Source organism: Rutilus rutilus (genome assembly GCF_951802725.1).
Source record: "Rutilus rutilus genome assembly, chromosome: 13".
In the NCBI taxonomy this organism is placed as follows: domain Eukaryota; kingdom Metazoa; phylum Chordata; class Actinopteri; order Cypriniformes; family Leuciscidae; genus Rutilus; species Rutilus rutilus.
The window spans coordinates 28,454,938-28,476,302 of NC_140218.1; the positions used below are offsets into that span (position 1 = coordinate 28,454,938).

The 21,365-nt window shown below is 40.9% G+C and overlaps 1 protein-coding gene across 3 annotated transcripts in view; it reads left to right on the top strand.

Annotated features, from left to right (window-relative positions):
- The window catches only part of arhgap46b (Rho GTPase activating protein 46b), a 76,033-nt gene extending 55,069 nt beyond the window's left edge, over window positions 1-20,964 (top strand). For all 3 annotated transcript variants that reach the window (XM_084428938.1, XM_084428939.1, XM_084428940.1), the window contains 8 exons: window positions 1,127-2,441; window positions 5,536-6,166; window positions 6,636-6,734; window positions 12,958-13,031; window positions 15,151-15,350; window positions 15,967-16,058; window positions 17,630-17,799; window positions 17,886-20,964. In XM_084428938.1, coding sequence (XP_084285064.1) covers window positions 1,127-2,441; window positions 5,536-6,166; window positions 6,636-6,734; window positions 12,958-13,031; window positions 15,151-15,350; window positions 15,967-16,058; window positions 17,630-17,799; window positions 17,886-18,080 — 2,776 coding nt within the window. In that variant the 3' untranslated portion in view covers window positions 18,081-20,964. The remainder of the gene's footprint in view (window positions 1-1,126; window positions 2,442-5,535; window positions 6,167-6,635; window positions 6,735-12,957; window positions 13,032-15,150; window positions 15,351-15,966; window positions 16,059-17,629; window positions 17,800-17,885) is intronic.
- Window positions 20,965-21,365: the final 401 nt, after the last annotated feature.

Here is a 21,365-nt window from a genome sequence, read left to right on the forward strand (position 1 = left end):
AACTTCAAAGTGTATGAGTGTGTTTGTGTGTGTGTCTTACATGCAGAAAATTGTGTTACAGGGGTTCAGCATGTATAGGTAAGAGATAAGGGAATGTAATTGTGTATATGATGATTAGGTAACAACGCTCTGGTAATGTTGTTGTAACATTTTGATAGCGTCACTATATAAGTCCATAGTGGATTCCTGTTTTTCAACTCTGCTGGAACACACTGTCTGTTCAACCTTTCCTGTTGTGTTTCTTATACACACTCCACTGCGGTGGCCTGGATAGTGTGTGTGTGTGTCTGCCTGCGCATTGTTTGTGCTTTGATTGAAATCGTTATAAGCAGCTCTCTGATACTGAATTAATCCTCAGACTAATAAATATTAATATTGTCATTGCTTAACATTTCTTTACTGAAGGAAAAACACATTGCTTAATTGGCTTTGTTTTGTGTTTGCATGTATGAGATATTTTTTTAAAGAAAATGAGGAAATAGTACTATGCCAGCCTTGGCATCGCAACCACATTCTTCTCTGATAGATATGGATAGATTTACAGAGAGTTTAATGTTTAGCTCTCAAATACCCACAGGATATTGCCAGATATTATGCTCCATAGCAAGCATCCTAGTAACATGATAAATGTTTATAACTTCAACATATTACAAATGAATTGAATTGTAAAATTGGATTTATTTGGTTTAAATGTTTTGATAAGTATGTTTCAATTGTATTTGCACAACTTTTCCAAATATCTGTTTGTGCCATATATTTTATTCATAGAGTTGTTAGCAGCATCTTAACGTCAAACTCTATTGGCATCAATTGCAAGTTGAGTCTCCCTTGTATTTCATGTGAAGAGAACTATTTTTGTGGCATGGAGTTGCTGCCTATGTAGAGCAGTTTTGTAATTGGAACTTGGACCGAGATCAAGTTTTGACTCAAACTCTACCCTCTTCTGGTCTTGGTCTTGACTCAAGACTCGAATGAGCAGGTCTTGACTACTACATTGATGTAGACTATTCCAAATCAGTCACTAACAAGGTTCCATTTCAGTTAGAATGCTGTATTTAAAGGCAGCTCTAGGAAGTAGAGAACAACACAGTATGTGTTGACCGTAACCTCTTTTTATGTGTTTCAGGGACTCCGCTCAAAAATGGCAGCCTGCTCCTGGATCCAAGGCTGCCATGTTGGTGAAAGTTAACAGCATTGGAAGAAACCAGTCTCTGGGACCAGCTACTGCCCACCACCTTCTCCATCATAACCCCACCAACACTAGCACTTCACCCAGACCAGGTTACACAGCGCAACTTGACATAACTGGTTTGTTCCACAAAATGGCCGTGCCTGGAGACTCCAAGCAGGGTTACCACCTCAAAAAGGGGGATGCCAACTTCTGTCTGGTTTTGCCCACTTCTAGCTCTTCCTCTTGCTCGGCGCACCAGCGCTCTGGTGCAGGTACACCCCGCCCCTCTTCCCCTCAATATGGAGCTTTACCCTCAGCACCCATCTATGATGAACCTCCACCCATGGACCCCCCAATTTACGATGAACCCCCAGTGGAAATGGAAGTAGAAGGTGCGCACCACTTACGCAGAGGTCCCTACTCCACCAGTCACAGCCTGTCGAGAGGAACCCAGCCTCCTAAACTCCTCCAGTTCCCCCATTCCAAACAAGTCTGCAGCTCCTCAGCTAGTGAGTACAGTCCGGCCGGCCGGGAGTGCATCAAACACATGGTAAATGTGGATGCAGCTGTATCCAAGCACCAGCCCCAGATGTCTAATCCCATCGAGGGTCCTTCAAATCCAGCCAGCCCTCAAATCCAGCCCCCGTGTCCAGTCTCTGCACAGATTAAGAAAGAAATCTCTTTAGAAAAGAAGCAATCATGGAGGCTGTTGGAGCCTCGCCATAGTCGTCAAAGCAGCCTGGCCTCTCAGGAGTACCCAGGCCCTGTTGCCGTCACGTACCAGGATTCTGGCTACTCCACTGGACCATCCCCAAGTCTGCGAAGGAAAAACCGTCGGCGTGCAGCTCTGGGTGCTGGGTCTGGTCGGCCCGGGTCGGTGGGCAGCAGTAGTGAGTTAAACGCATTGAATGAGAAGCTGATGGCAGAAATGAGGGCGGTGGTGAACCGTTCTAATGCACTTCATGGCAGCAAGGCCAGTCTGGACACTGAGATGGGATCGGAGGCTTCTGGGAGTACTGCCCGCTCACCAGTCAGTTCATTGAAGATGGGTGCAAGACGGTCTGGATCAAGGGAGGATGTGACATCAAGTAACCGATCACTGTACAAGGGCGGGGGCAACAACCAAGGTGACGTGCTGCTGTCGCCACTGGTGACAGATGGGCTCGGAAGCCGGCAAAAGAGGACGTACGAGAAAGTGGATTCGCTGGAGAAGAGCGTAACATCACAGACCAGCTTGTCCTCTCCAGAACCGCCTAGGTCTCCCTCACAGGTATAAACACTTTTTGCAGCTGTCCACTTGCTTGAGTGTCTAAGTCTGGAAATGTTGTTATGGTTGGTCCAGTGAGGTAATCTGGCTGATTCCCTTTTCCTGTATTTCTTTTTCTTTTAATTACCCTTCTCTCTTTCATTACTCCTCACATTTGAGGGTCCGACTGTGTCTTATGGAGTGGAAAAGCAAAAAAAAACACTTCCCATCCGGTTGCTGTAGATACTATGCAGGAGATGGCGAGGGTTTCCTGAGCTGGAGAGGGTGTGAATGTTACATTCTAAGGAGATTTACTTTGTGTGTTTGTGTGCGTGTGTTGTGCTTAGATTAAGAGGACTGTACAAAGGCCAATGGTTGTTTTTCTCAAGAAACAGATTAAGGGGAAAATGTGAGATTATGAGACGGGTGAGTTTAGCATGCAAAGGATCGATGATGGAGAGATGCAGGAGTGGCAAAAGTAAAAGAATTTAAGTGTAAGTGTGTGTGTTTTTTGTTTTTTTTGTGGGGGGTATGTACATATGGGAATCGGGTAGCAAGTAGGTCAGTGCAGAGCTTGAGAACCAAATTACTTTTTCAGGCCGTGTTCATGCATGACTGTATGAAGAGTGTGTTTTTTGTGGATAGCGGATATTGGTTATAATAAAGGCAGATAACTTACTTCAGCAGAGTAAATACACAGTGAAACAATACTGTCTGCAACTACTGACACTGCAGACAGTGGAACTCATTTAATCTGTTTCATGAATCATACATTTAAAGTCAAGCAAGAACTCTTACTAGCAAGCAACAGTCCAGGGACTTGAGCAATTGTATCGCTGTCATTATGAACAGGCCGTCGGCATGAAACAGAAGTTGCAATAGTCTTTTCTTACCTATTGTAACGTATATCCGAGTGAAACGGCTTCTTGAAGATTTTTTTTGGGGGCAGGACCTAATTTTGTCCATGGGGAACTAATTGGATCGTTGGATTGTTGTTTGCTATTGCTGTGAACTCATGTGATTGACAGGTTGTCCCACCCTCACGTCAGTAAACGCGTCATCAAAGAAGAGACGAGATGTCAGATGGGAGGGGAAGTTATTTTGATTAAAGCTTACAAGGTTTTTTTTTTTTTTTTTTAAATGTGCATGGCTAAATCATTTATGATAAATACTGCAATATTCCATAAGAATAAGAATTGTCCATTTTGATTTCATGGCAACTTTAAGAAGGCAGCCGTCTATGTATGGATTGGACTGCAGTGCATCTCAGCAGGGTTTGAAATAAAGATTAAGTGTTTTGGATCCAGGCTCTGGATTCGGTAGCATTAGTGTGTGTGTTAATGATGTTCATGAAGTCATTCCCACAGAAGTGCTGGAAATACTGGAACGTAAATGACCCTTTAGTCTGTGCTCCACCAGAAACAACCTGTCTGTTTTAAAACATAACAGAAATACAAGCGCTGGTGCTATTTGCAGAATAATTGAGAAAGGAAAACAGAGACCAGGCTAGTCCCCTCATTCAATTAGCCAGGTGTTGTGGTAGTACAAGACGGTCGGCTCTTACAGCTCATTGTGATTTGGCACGTTTAGGTAATGTGTTTCGATGTGTGTGCTGACAGTTCCATTTGTCATTAGTGTAGTGCTCCACATGTGGTTTGGCTTCTCCTGGGGAGCATGAGTTAATATTATGGATCTTAATACACTAAGAGAGGTTTGTCATCAGTCAAATGATCATAAACGATTAAAATAATCACACCAGTGCAACTTGATCAAAATTACCGTTTTCTTAAACATTATGCAGGTATGCCTACGTTAGTCTTTGTGAATGGATAATGATAATTTCATCCCTATAGTATTCAGCCTCCTCTATATGTCTGCTGGCACTTCATCTATTTTCTTGCCTTAACGTGCCTCATTAACTTCATCAATCTCTTTGTCTCTCTCTCATACTCTCACATCTGATTAAAATACAAAAATAAATGCAAAGGCAGAGTTGTGAGGTTGGAAACATTGACTCAGTGATTTGGTTCAAAGCAAGCTTATTACATCTTAATGGAGGTAGAACCGCACTTATGTCCAGATGCACGGAGAAACACTTCATTCTTACAATTTAATATGACCACATTGTTAAATCTGTATCACTTAGGGCACAGTGTCACATTGACGTAATGCCAGGGGGGCGCCAAGGCAGGAAAGGAAACCCTTATGTTACGGGAGTATATCGCAAATGTAACGTGCTGGATATGCATGCCACTGCATACAGATGACATCATGCTCATAACCTGTCATCTCTCATTGACTCTTTTTGTTACCATAAAAATGTCAGCATGATTGTGTCCAGTTGTATTGCATGTTTTGGCTGCCACTGTTGAAATACTAAAGAAACAAATATCTCAAATAAAATGTTGATGTTTTTATCGATTTTTTACTGCCTTTGGCAGTCATCCTGGACTTATACTGTGTCCTAACCAGTCACAACAGAACAAGTGCCGTAAAACTGTAGCGCAATGTGATACGATCACATTCACAAGCTTTCGCAAGTCAGCCATGATCAATTTATTTAGTATCCCATTATTGGTCGGATATCAGTTACCACGATTTATTGAGCCCTGTCCCAAATGGCACCCTAAACACTTGCGGTCTTCCTCCGAGTCCACAGATCTTGGATGTACTCAATATGAAAGAAAAAATATGTCGCTACTTCCATTTCATCATGCCATTTAAAGATATTTTCAAAAGTGTTTCATTTATATATGCACAAACATTTTGAAATGAGAGAAAAATACTTAGTCGTTAAGTTGGACAGGGTTTTTTGGAGCATTAATGAGTTAGGAGAGAGGGAGAAATGAAGAGAGAGAAGAGGGGAGGCAGTAATGTTTGATGTTGGGATGTGATTTCCATATTGGGTCACCTATTTAGGGAGCGAGCGTAATCCATGACAAAAAGTGTTTCCAGGTTTCTGCAGGGAGAGTGAGTAAGCCAATCGGCTGCAGCCTACGCAACACATGCACTCAGATTCAAGTTCCTGCGGCAGTCGTGATGATGCAAATAAGTGCCAGAACAGCTGCATCCGTGCTGATATCTTTTTGTTTCTCAATCTCTTATTTTTTGTCTCCAGACAGGAACACTGGAATCCAAAACTCAGCAGGACGTCTCGCCTCAGGATGACCACGACAGAGAGGGTCGTGGAACTGCCCACCTCACCTATAAAAACAACAACAACAATCCCCCTCCTCCTCATGCCAGCACGGGTTCGGGTTACCAGTACCCGTACACCACCCTCTGCAAACCTACGGCCGACGCCAACATGGAGGACTGGGCCAGCAAGAACCTGAACCAGCACACGCAAGGCCTTTTTCGCCGGCGCGTCTCCATCGCTAATATGCTGTCGTGGAACCGAGGCTCCATTAAGAAACCCATGCTGATCACCAGCGACCGCACTGTCAAGAAGGAAGCCTGCGAGATGTTCAAGCTGGTCCAGGCCTACATGGGCGACAGGCCGGCCAGATTGGACAAACGCCACGTGGCTCTTCAGGTGGTCACGAAGTGCTGGGGGATGCAAGGTTTGAGGGACGAGCTGTACGTGCAGCTGGTGCGACAGACCACCGATAACTTGAGTTTGAAGAGCTTGGAGGCAGGCTGGGAGTTGATGGCCATCAGCTTAGCGTTCTTCTCGCCTTCGCCCAAATTTAGACGCTATTTGGAAGGGTACATCCAACGACACCTTGAGCCCAGTAACGATAAGAAGAGTAAGTTTCAAATATTTAGTTTTTAGATAAATGCCACTTTTGATATTTTGTATCTAATGTAATGCAATTCATACATTTGTAAGTGTGGCTTAAGTGTCCAAATACTTATTTGGACATACTTTTTGGGGCCAGTGTATGTCTTGGATAGTCCAGTGTTTTTGTTTGTAGGACAGGGAAAGGACACACACTGGGGAGTGTTTATGTTTTAGGCCGTCCCATATGGATTCAAACCTGAAACACTCATATACATACAAACAGAGCAGGCCAATATTGGTTACACTGCTAAAATTATTATGGCATTGTGCCTACCCAAACAGGATATAACGCTGTGGAGGAGGGAAAAATAAAACGCAGGGGTTACGGCAGGTTAAACATCACACAGGTCATGGAACAATAAAGTCGGGTATTGTTCAGACGGACTGTCGGAGCGTATGAGTGTTCAAAATTAACAGTTTGTTGTATCTGACAGTACTTCAGCACATCATGGATCAGCAGGACATAAAAAACAAGAAGAATTCCAAGTCCAGAAAAAAGAGGAGACAGAACAATGAGGAAGAAGAGGATGAAGGTGAGTTTATGGTGAAACTAGTAATTTTGCACACACACACTCAGGGAAACATGCATACACACTTAAGAAATTATGAGATGATATTTTGGATGGATTGGAACCTTTTTCATAATTTGGATTTTTGATTTAAGCTGAATTGGCAATACCAGACATGAACTTGACCATCCTTCCATCCATATATCCATCCATCCATCCATCCATCCATCGTTCTATCTATATCTATTTCCAGGGTTTGAAATTAGCTCCTGCCAACCCGCCAAATGCTGGTGAAAATCCACTGTGGCGGGTAACGCATATCAACACACTAGCCAATTTGCCAGGTTATAATTAATAAATTATGTTCTATCACTTTGCATGGCATCGTTATCAGAGCTCTTCCTCTAAAAGGAACCTCAGACATAAGCAAAACAACCTGTAAAGAGGGTCACACAGTCTGAGAGAAATGCCACATCTTTAAAATTCGAAGACATTGTTTTCCATGACTCAGGCTGTTCAAAATCATGCTGCACCACAACCTCACTCACATAGTTTTACTGCAAAATACAACGCTAGTAGAAGTTCTGAATGGCTGGCAACTTAAAAATTTAGTAGCCAAATTGGCTGGTGAGTAAAAAAGTTGATTACAAACCCTGTCTATATCCGACCCATATACCTTCAAACATGACTTTATATTTACAACAAAGCATAGCCACATATATCTACTGTAGCTGCTTAAATATGATTTTAGTAATGTAATAGCATATTTAATGGTCCAGTCAAATCCTGATGGATGAGTTACGATAAATTACATTACAGAAGTTGTGTTGTGAATGACGTTTCATGCTGTTTTTCATGTGCTGTAAAGTAAGCCAAGGCATCTTTTATCTTTAACTGAAAGACAGGCTCCCAAACACACCCACTCACATACAGTGTCAAGGGGATTTGGTGTACAATAAGGGAATCTTCCTTGTAACATGTTTGGCTGAGGGAGAGTATTAATGATGCTTTGGGGTCCGCTAGTGGAGGAGGACCACTCAAAGAAAGAGCAGCTGGCCCAGCACAGAAGAGGAGTATCCCCCTCCTCTCTCCCTTTCTCACTCTCTCTTTTAGAGGCAAGATTAAAGCTTTGAGCAACAAGACATACTACAACTCCCACGCTTCCCTGGCCCGCTTCCAGACTGCTCAGGCAGAGAGAGAGAGAGTTTAATGGTTGAGAGGCAACAAAGATCCTGAGAACGTCTTTCAGTCTTGAAGCGAGAGTGATAGGAGATGGAAAGAGAAAGAGGAACAGGCAGATTGAGACAAAAAACGGAGAGTGGGACATTTTTATCAGGTTACACCCTCAGTGGCTGGCATCCAACTTAACTCTTGTTTGTTCTTTTATACCTCTTCTATACTCCTCGCACACACACTCCAAAACAAAGAGTTTGACGAGACAGCTCTGCGTGGGCTTTTAATGGTGCACATCCAGCTCGGCCTTGGTTAATTACACTGTGTGTTGTCTTCACAGGGGCAGTGCTACACCAGACATGTGCTCATTGCAAGTAATGGCCACTGTCATTGTTTGAGGAGGAAGTGCAAGGCTAAAATATACTCTCATTACCAAGATGTTATCTAGTACTGTACACCTAGGGACAATCCATCAGGAGCCTTCATGAGATTGTGATGGTGATGATGAGTTCATGGATCCACCTTTGGTGGGTTTGAACAAACTTTGCCACCAGAACAGCTCTGTATTCAGATCTTTTAGTTCTTTAACTTTTGTTTTACATGTGATTGTTTAGCGCAGGACTTTTCTTTCAGCAGCTCGCTGGCTGAATCCAGTCCATTTCATCATTTTATTGATGCTCTAAAATTGATTTTGATGAAATCGTTGCACTGCCTGGTACATCACAGTGTTAAACTCAGCGGGGAGTTCAGAAACACTCAGCGGTCGACAGTTAGCAGACTACATTTTATATCTGGTTCTGGTGTCCACTTAAGTGATTTTAAAAAGCAGGGTGTGTTATATATCCAAACCACCATGGTTGATAATCGTTGACCCTTACTCATAATTGTATGACTTTCCTCTGTTTATGTCATTGTGCTATTTATAACATCATAAATTTAACATGACTGATGAAGCTTTTCTGTAGTTCAGATATGCTAGAATATTTGATTGCACATGAACAGAAAAAAAAATCTTAGCTTAAATGTTAAAGGTGTATTCGGTTGCTCTTTAGCAAGCGTTAGCATTCCTGTTCTTTGCGTGTTTTATGTACCGGTACCTCTACATCACAGATTTGCTCCTTTAGTTTCAATGTTTGTTTTCTGTTGGATTGCAACAGACTTGGTTTCATGTGCCACTGGCCTACAATCAACAAGATCACAATCTTTGACCTTTAAGGTCAAGGATATAGGATTTGTGGGAGGACTTATGGTGGCATCAGTGATTATAAGAGTGATAAGTTACGATTAAGCCAGAAAAACAGTGGATTTTCTAATTCCAGCATCATGTGTATGTGGAAGCCAAACGTCAGGAATGTCATTGTGGTTCTAGATCAGGGGTGTCCAATCCTGCTCATGTAGAGCCACTGTCCTGCAGAGTTTAGCTCCAACCCCAATTAAACACACCTGAACCAGCTAATCAAACTCTTTCTAGAAACTTCCAGGCAAGTGTGTCGAGTCAAGTTGGAGCTAAACTCTACAGGACAGTAGCCCTCCAGGGCCCTGTTCTAGTGTATGGAAAGAACATGGGAAACAACTATGGAAAGTACAAAGGAAACAACATAACACTCATGAACTGACTAATGTGTTGCCGGTTTACTTTAGTCACCCGAAGCATTGTTTTGGCTGGATTGGAACATTCCAAGTGACACCTTTGCACCTTCCTGCTGTCTGACCGTGGCTCGCTCAGATGGATGCTGGGAATGTTTTAGTATGGCAGAAAGAATATGGCTTTATCATTCACTATTTGCATTTGTCGTTTTATTTTCATTTATGGTTCCATGAAGAACCTATAACATTCATGAAACCTTTTCTTTGCTCTAAAGGTTCTTTATATTGAAAAAAAAATGGTTCTTTTTAGAACTGTTCATTGAATGGTTCTTCTGTGGCATTTCTGCGAAAAACCCCTTTATTTTTGAGAGTGTTTGCAGGACCTCACCAGCTGTGTAGCGCCGTGTGCCCCAGGAGATGGCATTGTGGGAAGGGCCGCAGTTTAGGGGCCCTTCTGAAAGAGAATAGACACTCTCAGAGGACTTTATTATATGATGTGGCACTGTTTTTCTATTTTAGTAATGCCCTTTTACTCTCTAACTGTTGTTTCAGGATGTGGGGTGTGGCCTCCTCCTGCCTCTTGTGGGACGGGGGGGAAAAAAAAACGCCCTTTGTGGGCTCAAAGAAGCGCCGTTACAACATTGGCACTGTTTGTATGCAAAACGGCCCTCATATCAGCACATTTCCTTTCTCATGGGTTTTGCTGTAGTGTCCGAACAGTCATTCTTTATCTACAAGAGGCTGGTGATAAAAGTGTGTTTAACTGAAGGATTAGACGCAGTACACATTCACAAAATTACTCTCATCACGGAGGGAAAGAGAGGATGTGAAGAGCAGAGTCCGAGAGGATGGGCGATTAAAAAGAAAGAGGAATAACCCTGACAAATGTACAGTACAGTAGGTGGAATAAGAATAGTGTCAAGCAGTAGAGATCCGACTGTATATACCTTGGTAGATATATTTAGGAGTATATATGATGAGGCAGGTTATCTTTTATGTTATCTACACAAGTATGACAAAGAAACGTGGAGGAATGTGAAAATATAGAATGGGACGTGTCCCAAACAAGAGGAAGAACTTGTTATTAAGAGTGTTGTAGGGCTCAACGTGAAACGGTTGCTGAGTACGTTTGCTGTTAGTACTTCCCACATTAATATAGAACTTAACCTGTTTTTTTATTGTGTTTTATTGCAAATATTAACGATGCGCTATTACGCATCTTCTGAATGAGTACTGAATCTCCGGATCAAAACGCAGACACAGAAGCAGCAGAAACAAGCGATAGAAGCATTGCTGCTTACGCACATGTATATGAATATGATCATCAGACATTAAGCAGCATATAAATCAAAACTGCCTAACATTACCGAATGAAATGTCGACCCAAGATGGACTCGTTCTTTTGATGATCGTTCTGAATGTGATCCGGATGTAGTCTTTGACAAAGTCTTTTTTTTTTAAAACAATATGAAATATGAAATTGTTGATGGTGGAGAAGGGAAGAGCGGGAAAACAGAGGCTGTGTCACAGAGAGGTGAGACAGATTCTTGTGAAATACCTGACCTGCTTGTTTAACATGAGTTTACAGCTTCATACACACAAGAGTCATCAGAACAAGAGCCGTAAATCTCACCGTCTTAGTGATTCACAGATTGTGGATGATGGCAGTAGACAGACTCATCCAGACCCACCTGTTCCTGTCAAGTCTGATATGGGGAAACCTTGACTTTTACAGCTTTCTCACAGTCATTGTGCGTTTATCTGTTTTGTGAGGGTGTTCTTCAGACATTTAACAGAAAGAAGCCTCATTTGCCTCGAGATTTTAGTTTAAAGTTTAGTGTTTGATGATGAGTTAGTACAAGAGACGTTCAGACCGTTTCTCCCGCACTTAAACATGCAAATATTATATCTTTCCTTGTTTCATTTGACAGCATAATCCAACGCTTCAGCTGTCCTATCAGGGCATGTCAGATGTGTGAGGTTTTAAACTTTGCATAGAGTTCAGTAGATGCTAGTTTTGTTTTCATATAATGAGTTTGTTTGACTGAGTATTGTCTCTTTCCCATATAAAACTGTTTCTCCCTTGTCCCCTCTGTGTGTTTCTGTGAGTAATGGCTGTGAAGAGCCCTGAAGCCTCTCTGTGTCTACCGTCTCTCAGGCTTCAGTTCAGCCCAGTCAAACCTCAGTCACCTGCTCGCTGTAAATCTGTTTCTGACCCACATAACCACGTAAGGTTGTTCAGCCAAAGAATGAGTCACGTTCCAAGGAGAAACAAGGCTGTGAGAGAGTTCTTCTGTTTAATTAAACTGATAGCACCTCACTCTGTTGTGTAAATCATAAAGATCAGTACATATTAGCCAGCATCACTAGTAGCTGTATCGGTTTCACTTTAATATCAGTGTGAGCGATATTTCATCTGCCGTGGCCTGGATGGCAGATTCCATTAGTACATTAAACGCTGGTTTCCTGTAACAGTTAAACTTCACGGCTCATGTACCTTGTAGCTGTGAGGAAACGTTCCCATCTCACTCGAGACGTTCACATCCAGCATTCGCTGAGCAGTCATGCTTAGCAAGAATGAGGGTTTCAGTTTTTAGCTCGAAAACACTTATCTGCATATGAGTCACTGAAGCTGATCTTCACTGTTAGAGAAGAGGCTCTGCCGGGATCTGGATCGACTAGCAGCTACTTGCACAGCACCTATGCCTCATCAGTTGTCTCTGTCTGTCTGTCAAGTCACCTATAGCGCCTTATACAATACAGATTGTTTCAAAGCAGCATTACGGGGTTTAACTGGAAAATGATTCAATGATGTGTGACCGTGAAAACGCCATGTTTTCTAATGATATCTCTCAAGGGTAGTATGTACAGGGTGAAAAGCAACGGTCCTAGTACCGAGCCTTGCGGTACTCCATATTGAACTTGTGATTGATATGATACCTCTTCATTTACTGCTACAAACATGTAAAAAGGTCAGATATGTATGATTTGAACCATGCCAATGCATTTCCACCAATGCCAACGTCATTTTCGAATCTATTCAAAAGAATGTTGGGGTCGATAGTATAAATATCATATCTGTGTGACCTTGTTTGTTTGATCTTGTGTTTAACTGGACTGGTCGAGCATCTCCAATGTATTGGGGAGGGGGGGGGGTTCTGACAGTGCTGTCAAAACAGTGTTGTTCGTGTTATTTCAGTTTTTTAAAATCATATTTAAGAAAATGTCTCAATTATAAAACTGAAAACTATTGAAATGCCTGGTAAGCCATAGGAAGTCCTTTCTCTGCCATGAACTCCAAACCTGTAGAAAATGAGAGGATTGGCATTTTTTCTAAAGACTTTATTTATAAATCCTTTAGTAAAGAATTTTATGCTCAGGACTTTAAGTCCTACTAGAGGATTCATTCACAAGCCAAACTGCACAAAAACAACAACTTGCATTTGGTCATTGGTCAGTAATAATGCATATTCATTTTCTTTGACAGGTCTTCCTATCAGCATTTACGCCAAGTACTGCTACCGTAAGCTGCAAAAAGTGGCCATTACTGGGGGCAAGAAGGTAAGAGTTTGTTTTTAATTAATTATTATTTTACTGATATCAATAGATGTTGGATTTATTTAACTGTATTGCTCATTTCCCTATTTTTAGATTTAAATAACCTTTACCGTCATCTAACACTCACTTAAAGTAAATCTTTTAAAGACCGTAATAATAATCTTTAGCAAATACATTTTTCATACAGTACATTATAATGTTGTGATGCTTACATTCACTTGTAGCTTTTAAAATGATTGATTTTAGTTTTTAGTGTTTTGTTTTAATTGAATTGTAATATTGGCCATGTATCGCTTATCGGCCATAACATGAAAATAATGATCAGTTTAACATAATGGAACTCTAATTAACACACATTGCCCATCAGCCCTGGTCTGCATCCAACGTCAAACATAATTTCAATTGGCAGGCAATGGTTCTTAATCAGTTCTTGATTGCAGCTTTGACTCACTGACTTCTAATATGGTTACACCAGACACATAGAAGTTGGATGATTCCATCATGTGATGTCGAATGATAATTGAAAACAGTTTTTCCTGGGAGTTTTGTTTATTTGTAGATGCCAGCACTGCTGTTAGATCGAACCCAGGAGTCTCCAAATGGTCAAAAGAAGCAGTATATGGCACAGCCGTCTAAAATTGGTCACATCTGTGAGCAATCACGTCACCCGGCCTTTAGGAGCACACCATGAGAATTACTAATCCACTAACCCAAACTAAGAAGAAAAGGTTACAACAACCCCCCCCCCCCAGGCCCTTCTGTAAGCCTCATCCATGCACACGCTTCACTGGTACCGGCACTGGCACTAGCAGAAGCTGTTTCCCCTGCCTATGTGTCCTTTCACCAGTCCCCACCCTGTAATCAGCCGTCCCACCTCAGTCTCCAACGCTTTTACTGGGTGGGCTATTTTTACCCCCGCACCACACAGCTATGCATTATCCCGCTCGCCGCTGTTGTTCCATATTGTGTTACGGTTGAGATGGTGTCCGTCTGTTCCACATAGTTATGAGGGAAACACACAGTCTGATCAACAGATGCTTTGCGTCAGCGGCTGAACCTAATTCTGTTGTGATGCTGTTTTGTACTGGAATAGTTCAGCCAGTAAGGAAGATCCTGTCATCATTAATCCTCATGCTGTTTCCCACACTTTCTTTCTTTCTTTCTTTCTTCTTCATGCAGTGAAAGCATATAGTGACCACAGACTGCCAAGTTCCAAAAATAACACAAAAGTACAGCAAAAGCACTATAAATGTAGTTTATATTAAGGATTCACTGATATTGAAATTTTGCCCAATAAATGTTATGTCCGATAACCAATAAGTGACCAATATTAAAATGATGTGATGTGATAAAAAAAAAAAACCATAATAAACCATATAAAAAATAAATAAAAAAAATCATAAAATACATCACATTTATAATGCATTAGAAATTAATATTCATTTTGAGATGTACTAAAGATTACATTTAACGGTGTTATTAAATTATTACTGTTTTCAAAGATTAACTTTAAGTAAGAATTAGATGATGGATTTAGATTTAAACGTAAAAATGGGGAAAATGAGCAATACGATTAAATATACAGTATTGGCTGATAATAAGAATATTTAATATCTCTAATATTTGTACTACAGTTCAAAAGTTTGGGGTCAGTAAGATTTTTTAAGAAAGAAATCAATATTTTTATTCAGCAAGGATGCAAACTGATCAAACGTGACAAGACTTTTACGTTGATACAAAAAAAAATGTATTTCAAATAAATGCTGTTCTTTTGAACTATTTATTGATCAAAGAATACGGGGGGAAAAAAGCAGCAAATCATCATATCAGAATGGAGTAATGATGCTGAAAATTCAGCTTTGATCACAGGAATAAATTACATATTAAAATTGAGAAAGTAGAAAGCATAGAAAAGAAATTGTCAATATGACAGTGTTACTCTATTCCTGATCAAATAAAATAGTAAAACCATCTGACCCCAAACTCTTGAATAGTAGTGTATGTATAACCGTTACGTTGTTCATTCGCAGTCTATGTAATTTGAGGCCACTACATTTTCAAAGTAGTCAGATTGCAATATTTTGTAGCTGTGATTGAAGCATGTGCCTTGTTCTGTGTGTAGGGTCTGAGGAAGCCCACTCTGGAGGAGCTCGACCACGGCCGGAACGCCATCGTGACTCCGTCTCTTTTCGGCAGCGCTCTGGAGGAGATCATGGAGAGGCAGAGCGAGCTGTTCCCTGACAGGAGACTGCCCTGGGTGCAGGTCCAGCTCTCCCAGTATGTGCTGGCCCTGAGTGGAGCCCAGACCGAGGGCATCTTCAGGTGAGACCACAGAGGATCAGGAAACGGGGCTTATGGTGCTCTCAAGTGTCTCCGTTCTTCTCTGTCTAATTACTAAACTACATGTATAAATGTTCTCATTCCTTCAATATCATGGAAGTCTATACTATTCCTGATGTAGCCATTATGTGTTCTCTGTTCAATAGTTTTTTCTTCTTATGAATATGAGACATTTTCTGTACACACTTCAATTGTCTTGTGTTCCCTTATCAAGTGTGAGGGTACTTCAGAGGAAAAGTGTGTGCAAATACACACACTCACACTGTAGCGGGGACATGTTTTCATTAAATCCTGTGTGTGTGACAGCTCTGTCATGCCATCATAAGTGTCAAATTGGCTCCACCTTGTGGTCAAAGTGTTACAAGTTACAAAAACAGCCTGGTCCTAAATAGTTCACTTGATGTGGCTTTTTTTTGTGTGTGTGTCCGTAAGGTGCTCAGGATTTTAGGGTGTTCCATTTGTCATATTATGATTTAGAAGGCCACATGGCTACAATGTTGTCAAATTGTAGAGCGCAAGGGCAGCATTTAGGATAATTATAATGTTTACAACCGGATGAGTAAGTGTATCATTAACTGTGGTGGTCTTCATCTTGTAGAGTTCCTGGGGATATAGATGAGGTGAACGCTCTCAAGCTGCAGGTGGAGCAGTGGAGAATTCCCGAAAGCCTCTCAGATCCCAATGTCCCAGGTGAGAACATATGAAACATTCACATGTGTGTCAGTACATACAGTACCAGTCAAAAATTTGGAAACACTACTATTTTTAATGCTTTTGCAAGAAGTCTCTTATGCTCATCAAGCCTGCAGTTAAAAAAAAAAAAAAACAGTAATATTATGAAATATTATTACAATTTAAAATAATGGTTCTCTTTTTTAATATACTTTAAAATGTAATTTATTTTTGTGATGCAAAGCTGAATTTTCATCAGCAAGTACTCCAGTCTTTGGTGTCTTATGATCCTTCAGAAATCATTCTAATATGATGATTTGATACTCAGTTATTATCAATGATGGAAACAGTTGTGCTGTTTAATATATTTTTTTTGGAATACTTTTTTCAGGATTCATTGATGAGTAAAACGTTAACAGCATTTATTCATAAAAACAGCATTTATTCAAAATAAAAACATTTCTAACAATATAAATCGTTACTATCACCTTTTATCAATTTAACGCATCCTTGTTGAATTAAAGTACTAATTTCTTAAAAAAAGAAAAATTATTGTTCCCAAACTTTTGAACGGTAGTGTATATTGTTACAAAAGATTTCTATTCTAAATAAATACAGTTCTTTTTAACTTTTTATTCATCAAATAATCCTGAAAAAAGTATCTCAGGTTATAAAAAAATATTAAGCAGCACAACTGTTTCCAACATTGATCATAAATCAGCATATTAGAATGATTTCTGAAGGATCATAAGACACCAAAGACTGGAGTACTTGCTGATGAAAATTCAGCTTTGCATCACAAAAATAAATTACATTTTAAAGTATATTAAAAAAGAGAACCATTATTTTAAATTGTAATAATATTTCATAATATTACTGTTTTTTTTTTTTTTTTTTTTTTTTTAACTGCAGGCTTGATGAGCATAAGAGACTTCTTTCAAAAGCATTAAAAATAGTAGTGTTTCCAAACTTTTGACTGGTACTGTACATGTGACTCAGCATTTACTTGGAGAAAGTGAGTCTGTCAGACCTTTATAATGATATATTGTATTAATTAACCATGATTCATTGGTAAAAAACAAAACAAAAAAAACACTGTTTGAGAGGCGATTTTGGTTAGTTTTAGATTTTCAGTTTCTGTCAGACTGTTGCTGGGAAATTCAGTCTTTCCACACACTTTTAGTCGATAAAACACTTGTTTAGGTCTTGTCTGCTTTTTAGCATTTACTGTAAACGCTAGTGTACTGCTAAAAGTTGTCTAAATACATTATTGGTAGATAGTATATGCATTAATAAGTTGTTTTCTGGAAACCAAACCAAAAATATTAGACACATTTTTGTCCAATCAAACAAGTGTTGGGAGTAATGGGCAAGTAGCAAATTATGTTTATGTAACAATTAGGAAACAAAATCGTTCCTCAAACCATTTCATTGGGTTTTAAAGGCAGGGCAACGTGTCCTGTAACCCTTTCGCTTGCATCCGTAGACATTCTGTTTACTTGAATGGTCTATACGCTAAAAAATTGCACGCATGTTTTTATGTGAGTGTGAATATGGCTGAACGCAGCACATCTCTGTCTCTGTGTCAGCGTCTCTGCTGAAGTTGTGGTACAGGGAGCTGGAGGAGCCGGTGATTCCTCAGAGCTTCTATAAGCAGTGCATCAGTCACTATGAAGATCCTGATGCCGCCATCGGTGTGGTTCAGTCCCTCCCAGAGCTCAACAGACTCGTGCTCTGCTACTTCATCAACTTCTTACAGGTACGGTCCTGCAAACATGAGCACACCCCTGTGGTGTTCTACACAATAACAGTGGATATTAACACCCCGTCTTTCTCTCGTCCCAGGTCTTTGCTCAGCCGGTGAATGTGAGTAGGACTAAGATGGATGTGAATAATCTGGCGATGGTCATGGCTCCAAACTGCCTGCGCTGTCAGTCCGACGACCCTCGAATCATCTTTGAAAACACGCGGAAAGAGATGTCCTTCCTCCGCATACTCATCGTCCACTTGGACACCAGCTTCATCAAGGGCTTAATCTGACAGTCACGTTTAATGCATTGCTTTGTGGCATTGCTCAGAATTGAGTGAATCATCCAGGAGATATCAGGACGTCCTTCCGCTCAGAGATCGCTCTCGTCTGCAAACATCTGCAAACATCACAATATTAGTTCGGGCAATGCCTAAAATCACAGCTTTGGCTCAATGTGAATCATCCGACTCTTCTTGAAGCCAGACTCGCTTTAAACGCGTCACAAAGTTCACAAACAGGGTTGTGTTGTCACACGTTGAAACGAAACACACGCGTGATCATCGTCTTCTCGGGTTTGATATTTCTTCTGTCTTTTATATTGATTAGCGGAGGAATGCGTCATTTGGACAATCTTAATCGTAATAACACACAAGCAATATGATCTGCAGTGTATTTTCTTAATTTAATATGGTATGAGTGTTCTGATTATTTAATATCAAACAATTGTAAGCTCAAGTATGAGCGCAGGGAGATTTGCTGGCTTCGGTTTTGTGTTTAAGGCTAAGCGCTAGCAAGAAGAGGTCAATTAATATTGCGGAGCTGTGGACCACTGAGACAGCTCTCAAATACTTTGCCAAGCTCGAGGTCTGGTGCCTTAAATGGAGAAGGTTCGCTGATGTATAAGATGCACAAGTGCCCATGTACAAAAACACACCCTTCATCATTCAGTGTTATCAGAGGCTCCAAATCAATGGGTATCTCAGTTTTCCCAGTTGTCCCATTTGAAAATAGAAAAATATATATCCAGATGTGGGTTTGGCTACATCAGTGATGATTAAGCAGAACTAAACCGCAGCAAACTCAACCAGGAACCAGATCGGAAGATCTATTGCAGGTCTCTCACAAAATAACTGCTGCTCATTGGCCCACTGAAAGTTGACTAGGTTTCGGTTGATCCAGCAGCTCCAACATCAACTGATGGCCAAAAATATTGAGTTCAGAATCGGATTCGCCCGGGTTGAATAAATGGTTTTCGAAGAGGTTTAGGCCAGAATCATACTCTATGGAAGCATGGCCAACACTGCAGTCATGTCCTTCATGCAGAACTTAAAGCTGAAGTGAGATTTCTGTGCCACTAACATCACCAAATGCAATGACAAAAATATTAATAACTGTTTTATCAGTTACTTTTTCCATAAACACTTCTCAGAATCAGAAAGAGCTTTATTCCCAGGTATGTTTACACATACGAGGAACCTGTCTGCCATTGGTCAAACAAACAGATAGCCCCCCCATGATAGCCATGTCAGGCTAGTAGTCATAATGTTTACACTTTTCAGGAGGATCAATGTACAAATGGCAGGGGAGCGCCATATTTTTGAAAATTACATGAACTAGTACCTTTACAGTAAGGTATACTGTAAAGGCCTGTTCACACCGGGACGAATTTCGCGCGCGATATTCGCCGACGTTTAACGCCTCGTGACTAAACAAAGGGCGCCAATGTGAGTGTGCACACCGACGCGAAAAACGCCACGCGTAAAAGCGTCATTTTTTTAAAAAACGCCTCGGGTTCGTTTTTTTGGTTTGACGCGCCGCGTCAAAAACTATCCGACCAATGAGATTGGCGCTTTTGCTCACGTGTCTGGAGCTTCTGAAGTTACAGTAAAACACAACTTGGGGGCGCTCAAACACAAAACGGTCTTGCCGAGCACACATACGTAACGGCGAAGAAGATATACGCCAAGCAGCGTCTCTACACTGCTGAGAAGAAATAAGACGAGGAAGATGCAAGGCAAGATGAATGTATAGCTGCTGGTCTCGTTGGTGTCGGAACATAATTAACTATATGACAAATGCGACAGCGGAGTATTTCTGTTTTACATTAAGCGCCATCTAATGTCAGGGAATGAATTTGCATGTTCACTCGGCTCATCGTCAGCGAAAATCGTTTGGGTGTGAACACAAAAAACGCGTTGAAAAACGCTGGCGAATAACGCGCGCCGATATTCGTCCCGGTGTGTACGGCCCTTAAGTCTTTAAATTCAAGATTGGCATCTGCCCTTGACTAAGGTCTCTGCTCTCATTCACTATTCCCTACATTAGTCCACTAATATAGTCCACTTAAAGGAGTGAATGGAAAAATTGAGCGAAGTACTGAAAATGCTACGGATTCCATCTTCTGGCGAGACGTGAGAAATCATTTGGTGCGACACTCATGTCGATGGTTTCAGACACCACTGCAAATGGCTGTCCCCTCAAATACGTACACAGTATAAGGATAAAGAGGGCGATTTCGGACACAGCCAGATGTCACCTTCATATGTGTGTGCTATTAAACTGAGATGCTCAGAATCTCTTCAAACTTGCTGCCATGAGAAAACTGACCATAGAAGTTAATGCAAATTTTGGCTATAGCTTATAGTGCCCCTTGTGGCAAAGCTGAGAATGCAACGAAAATAAAAATCGAGCTTGCTTAGATAAGTGTTTAGAAGAGTGTGTTTCAGGCCTTGGCGTCATCACACGTGCAAATTGCAGTCCGTTCTTGATCGTTTACTTAAAATTGGAGTTCCATGATTCATCTCCGATATACAAAAAAACAATCACATTTGTTATTGATATAATGTGGGATCCGCCATCAACTCTGCCTGTGCTTGTGTAAATAGACCCTTCATCTGATGAATAGTTTTATAAAGCTGAATAGTGAAAGTAAGTGATCCCCTGACTTGTTGCACTTCCCCCTCAGTTCATGTCTGCCAGCTGTGGGTCTGTGAGAACCCGGATACTCATCCTGCACTCTACTTGCTCCTTAAGGATTTGTGTCTTCTTTTGTTCTATCCGCGTGAGGATGTGTGTAGGAGACAGCAGTGAATAACGATATGGATGATGTGTGTTTAATTTTGCGTAGTTTCATAAAGAACTCTGAAATAAAATTTGTAAATTTGTATAATTGTACAACAATGGCTCTGTTTCATTTCCTTGATTTGTCTTAAGCAAAGGCCTTGAGAATTCTGTGCCATCAAGATCATTTCTTCACTTTAACCCCAAATCAACGATTGGCTCATCTGCTGCTCAGTTTTGAGTATACTAAAAATGGAGGGATATGCACTAGTTTCACCTACACTGTCACTTTATTACAAAAAAAGAATTAGTCAAGACTGGATGAATAATACGCTTAAGAACATTTACAAACCTTTCAAACAAAGGTATAGAAGAAGCTCTCATGACCTCTTGTGGTGAAGTCAGGAATCTCCAGTGATTTAAAGGTTGATCCACTATCGCTGTGTCCCAATTCAGAGGCGGCATTCGAAGGTTGAATTCTTCACAGCGGTGCGACTAAGGCTGTCCCAATTCGA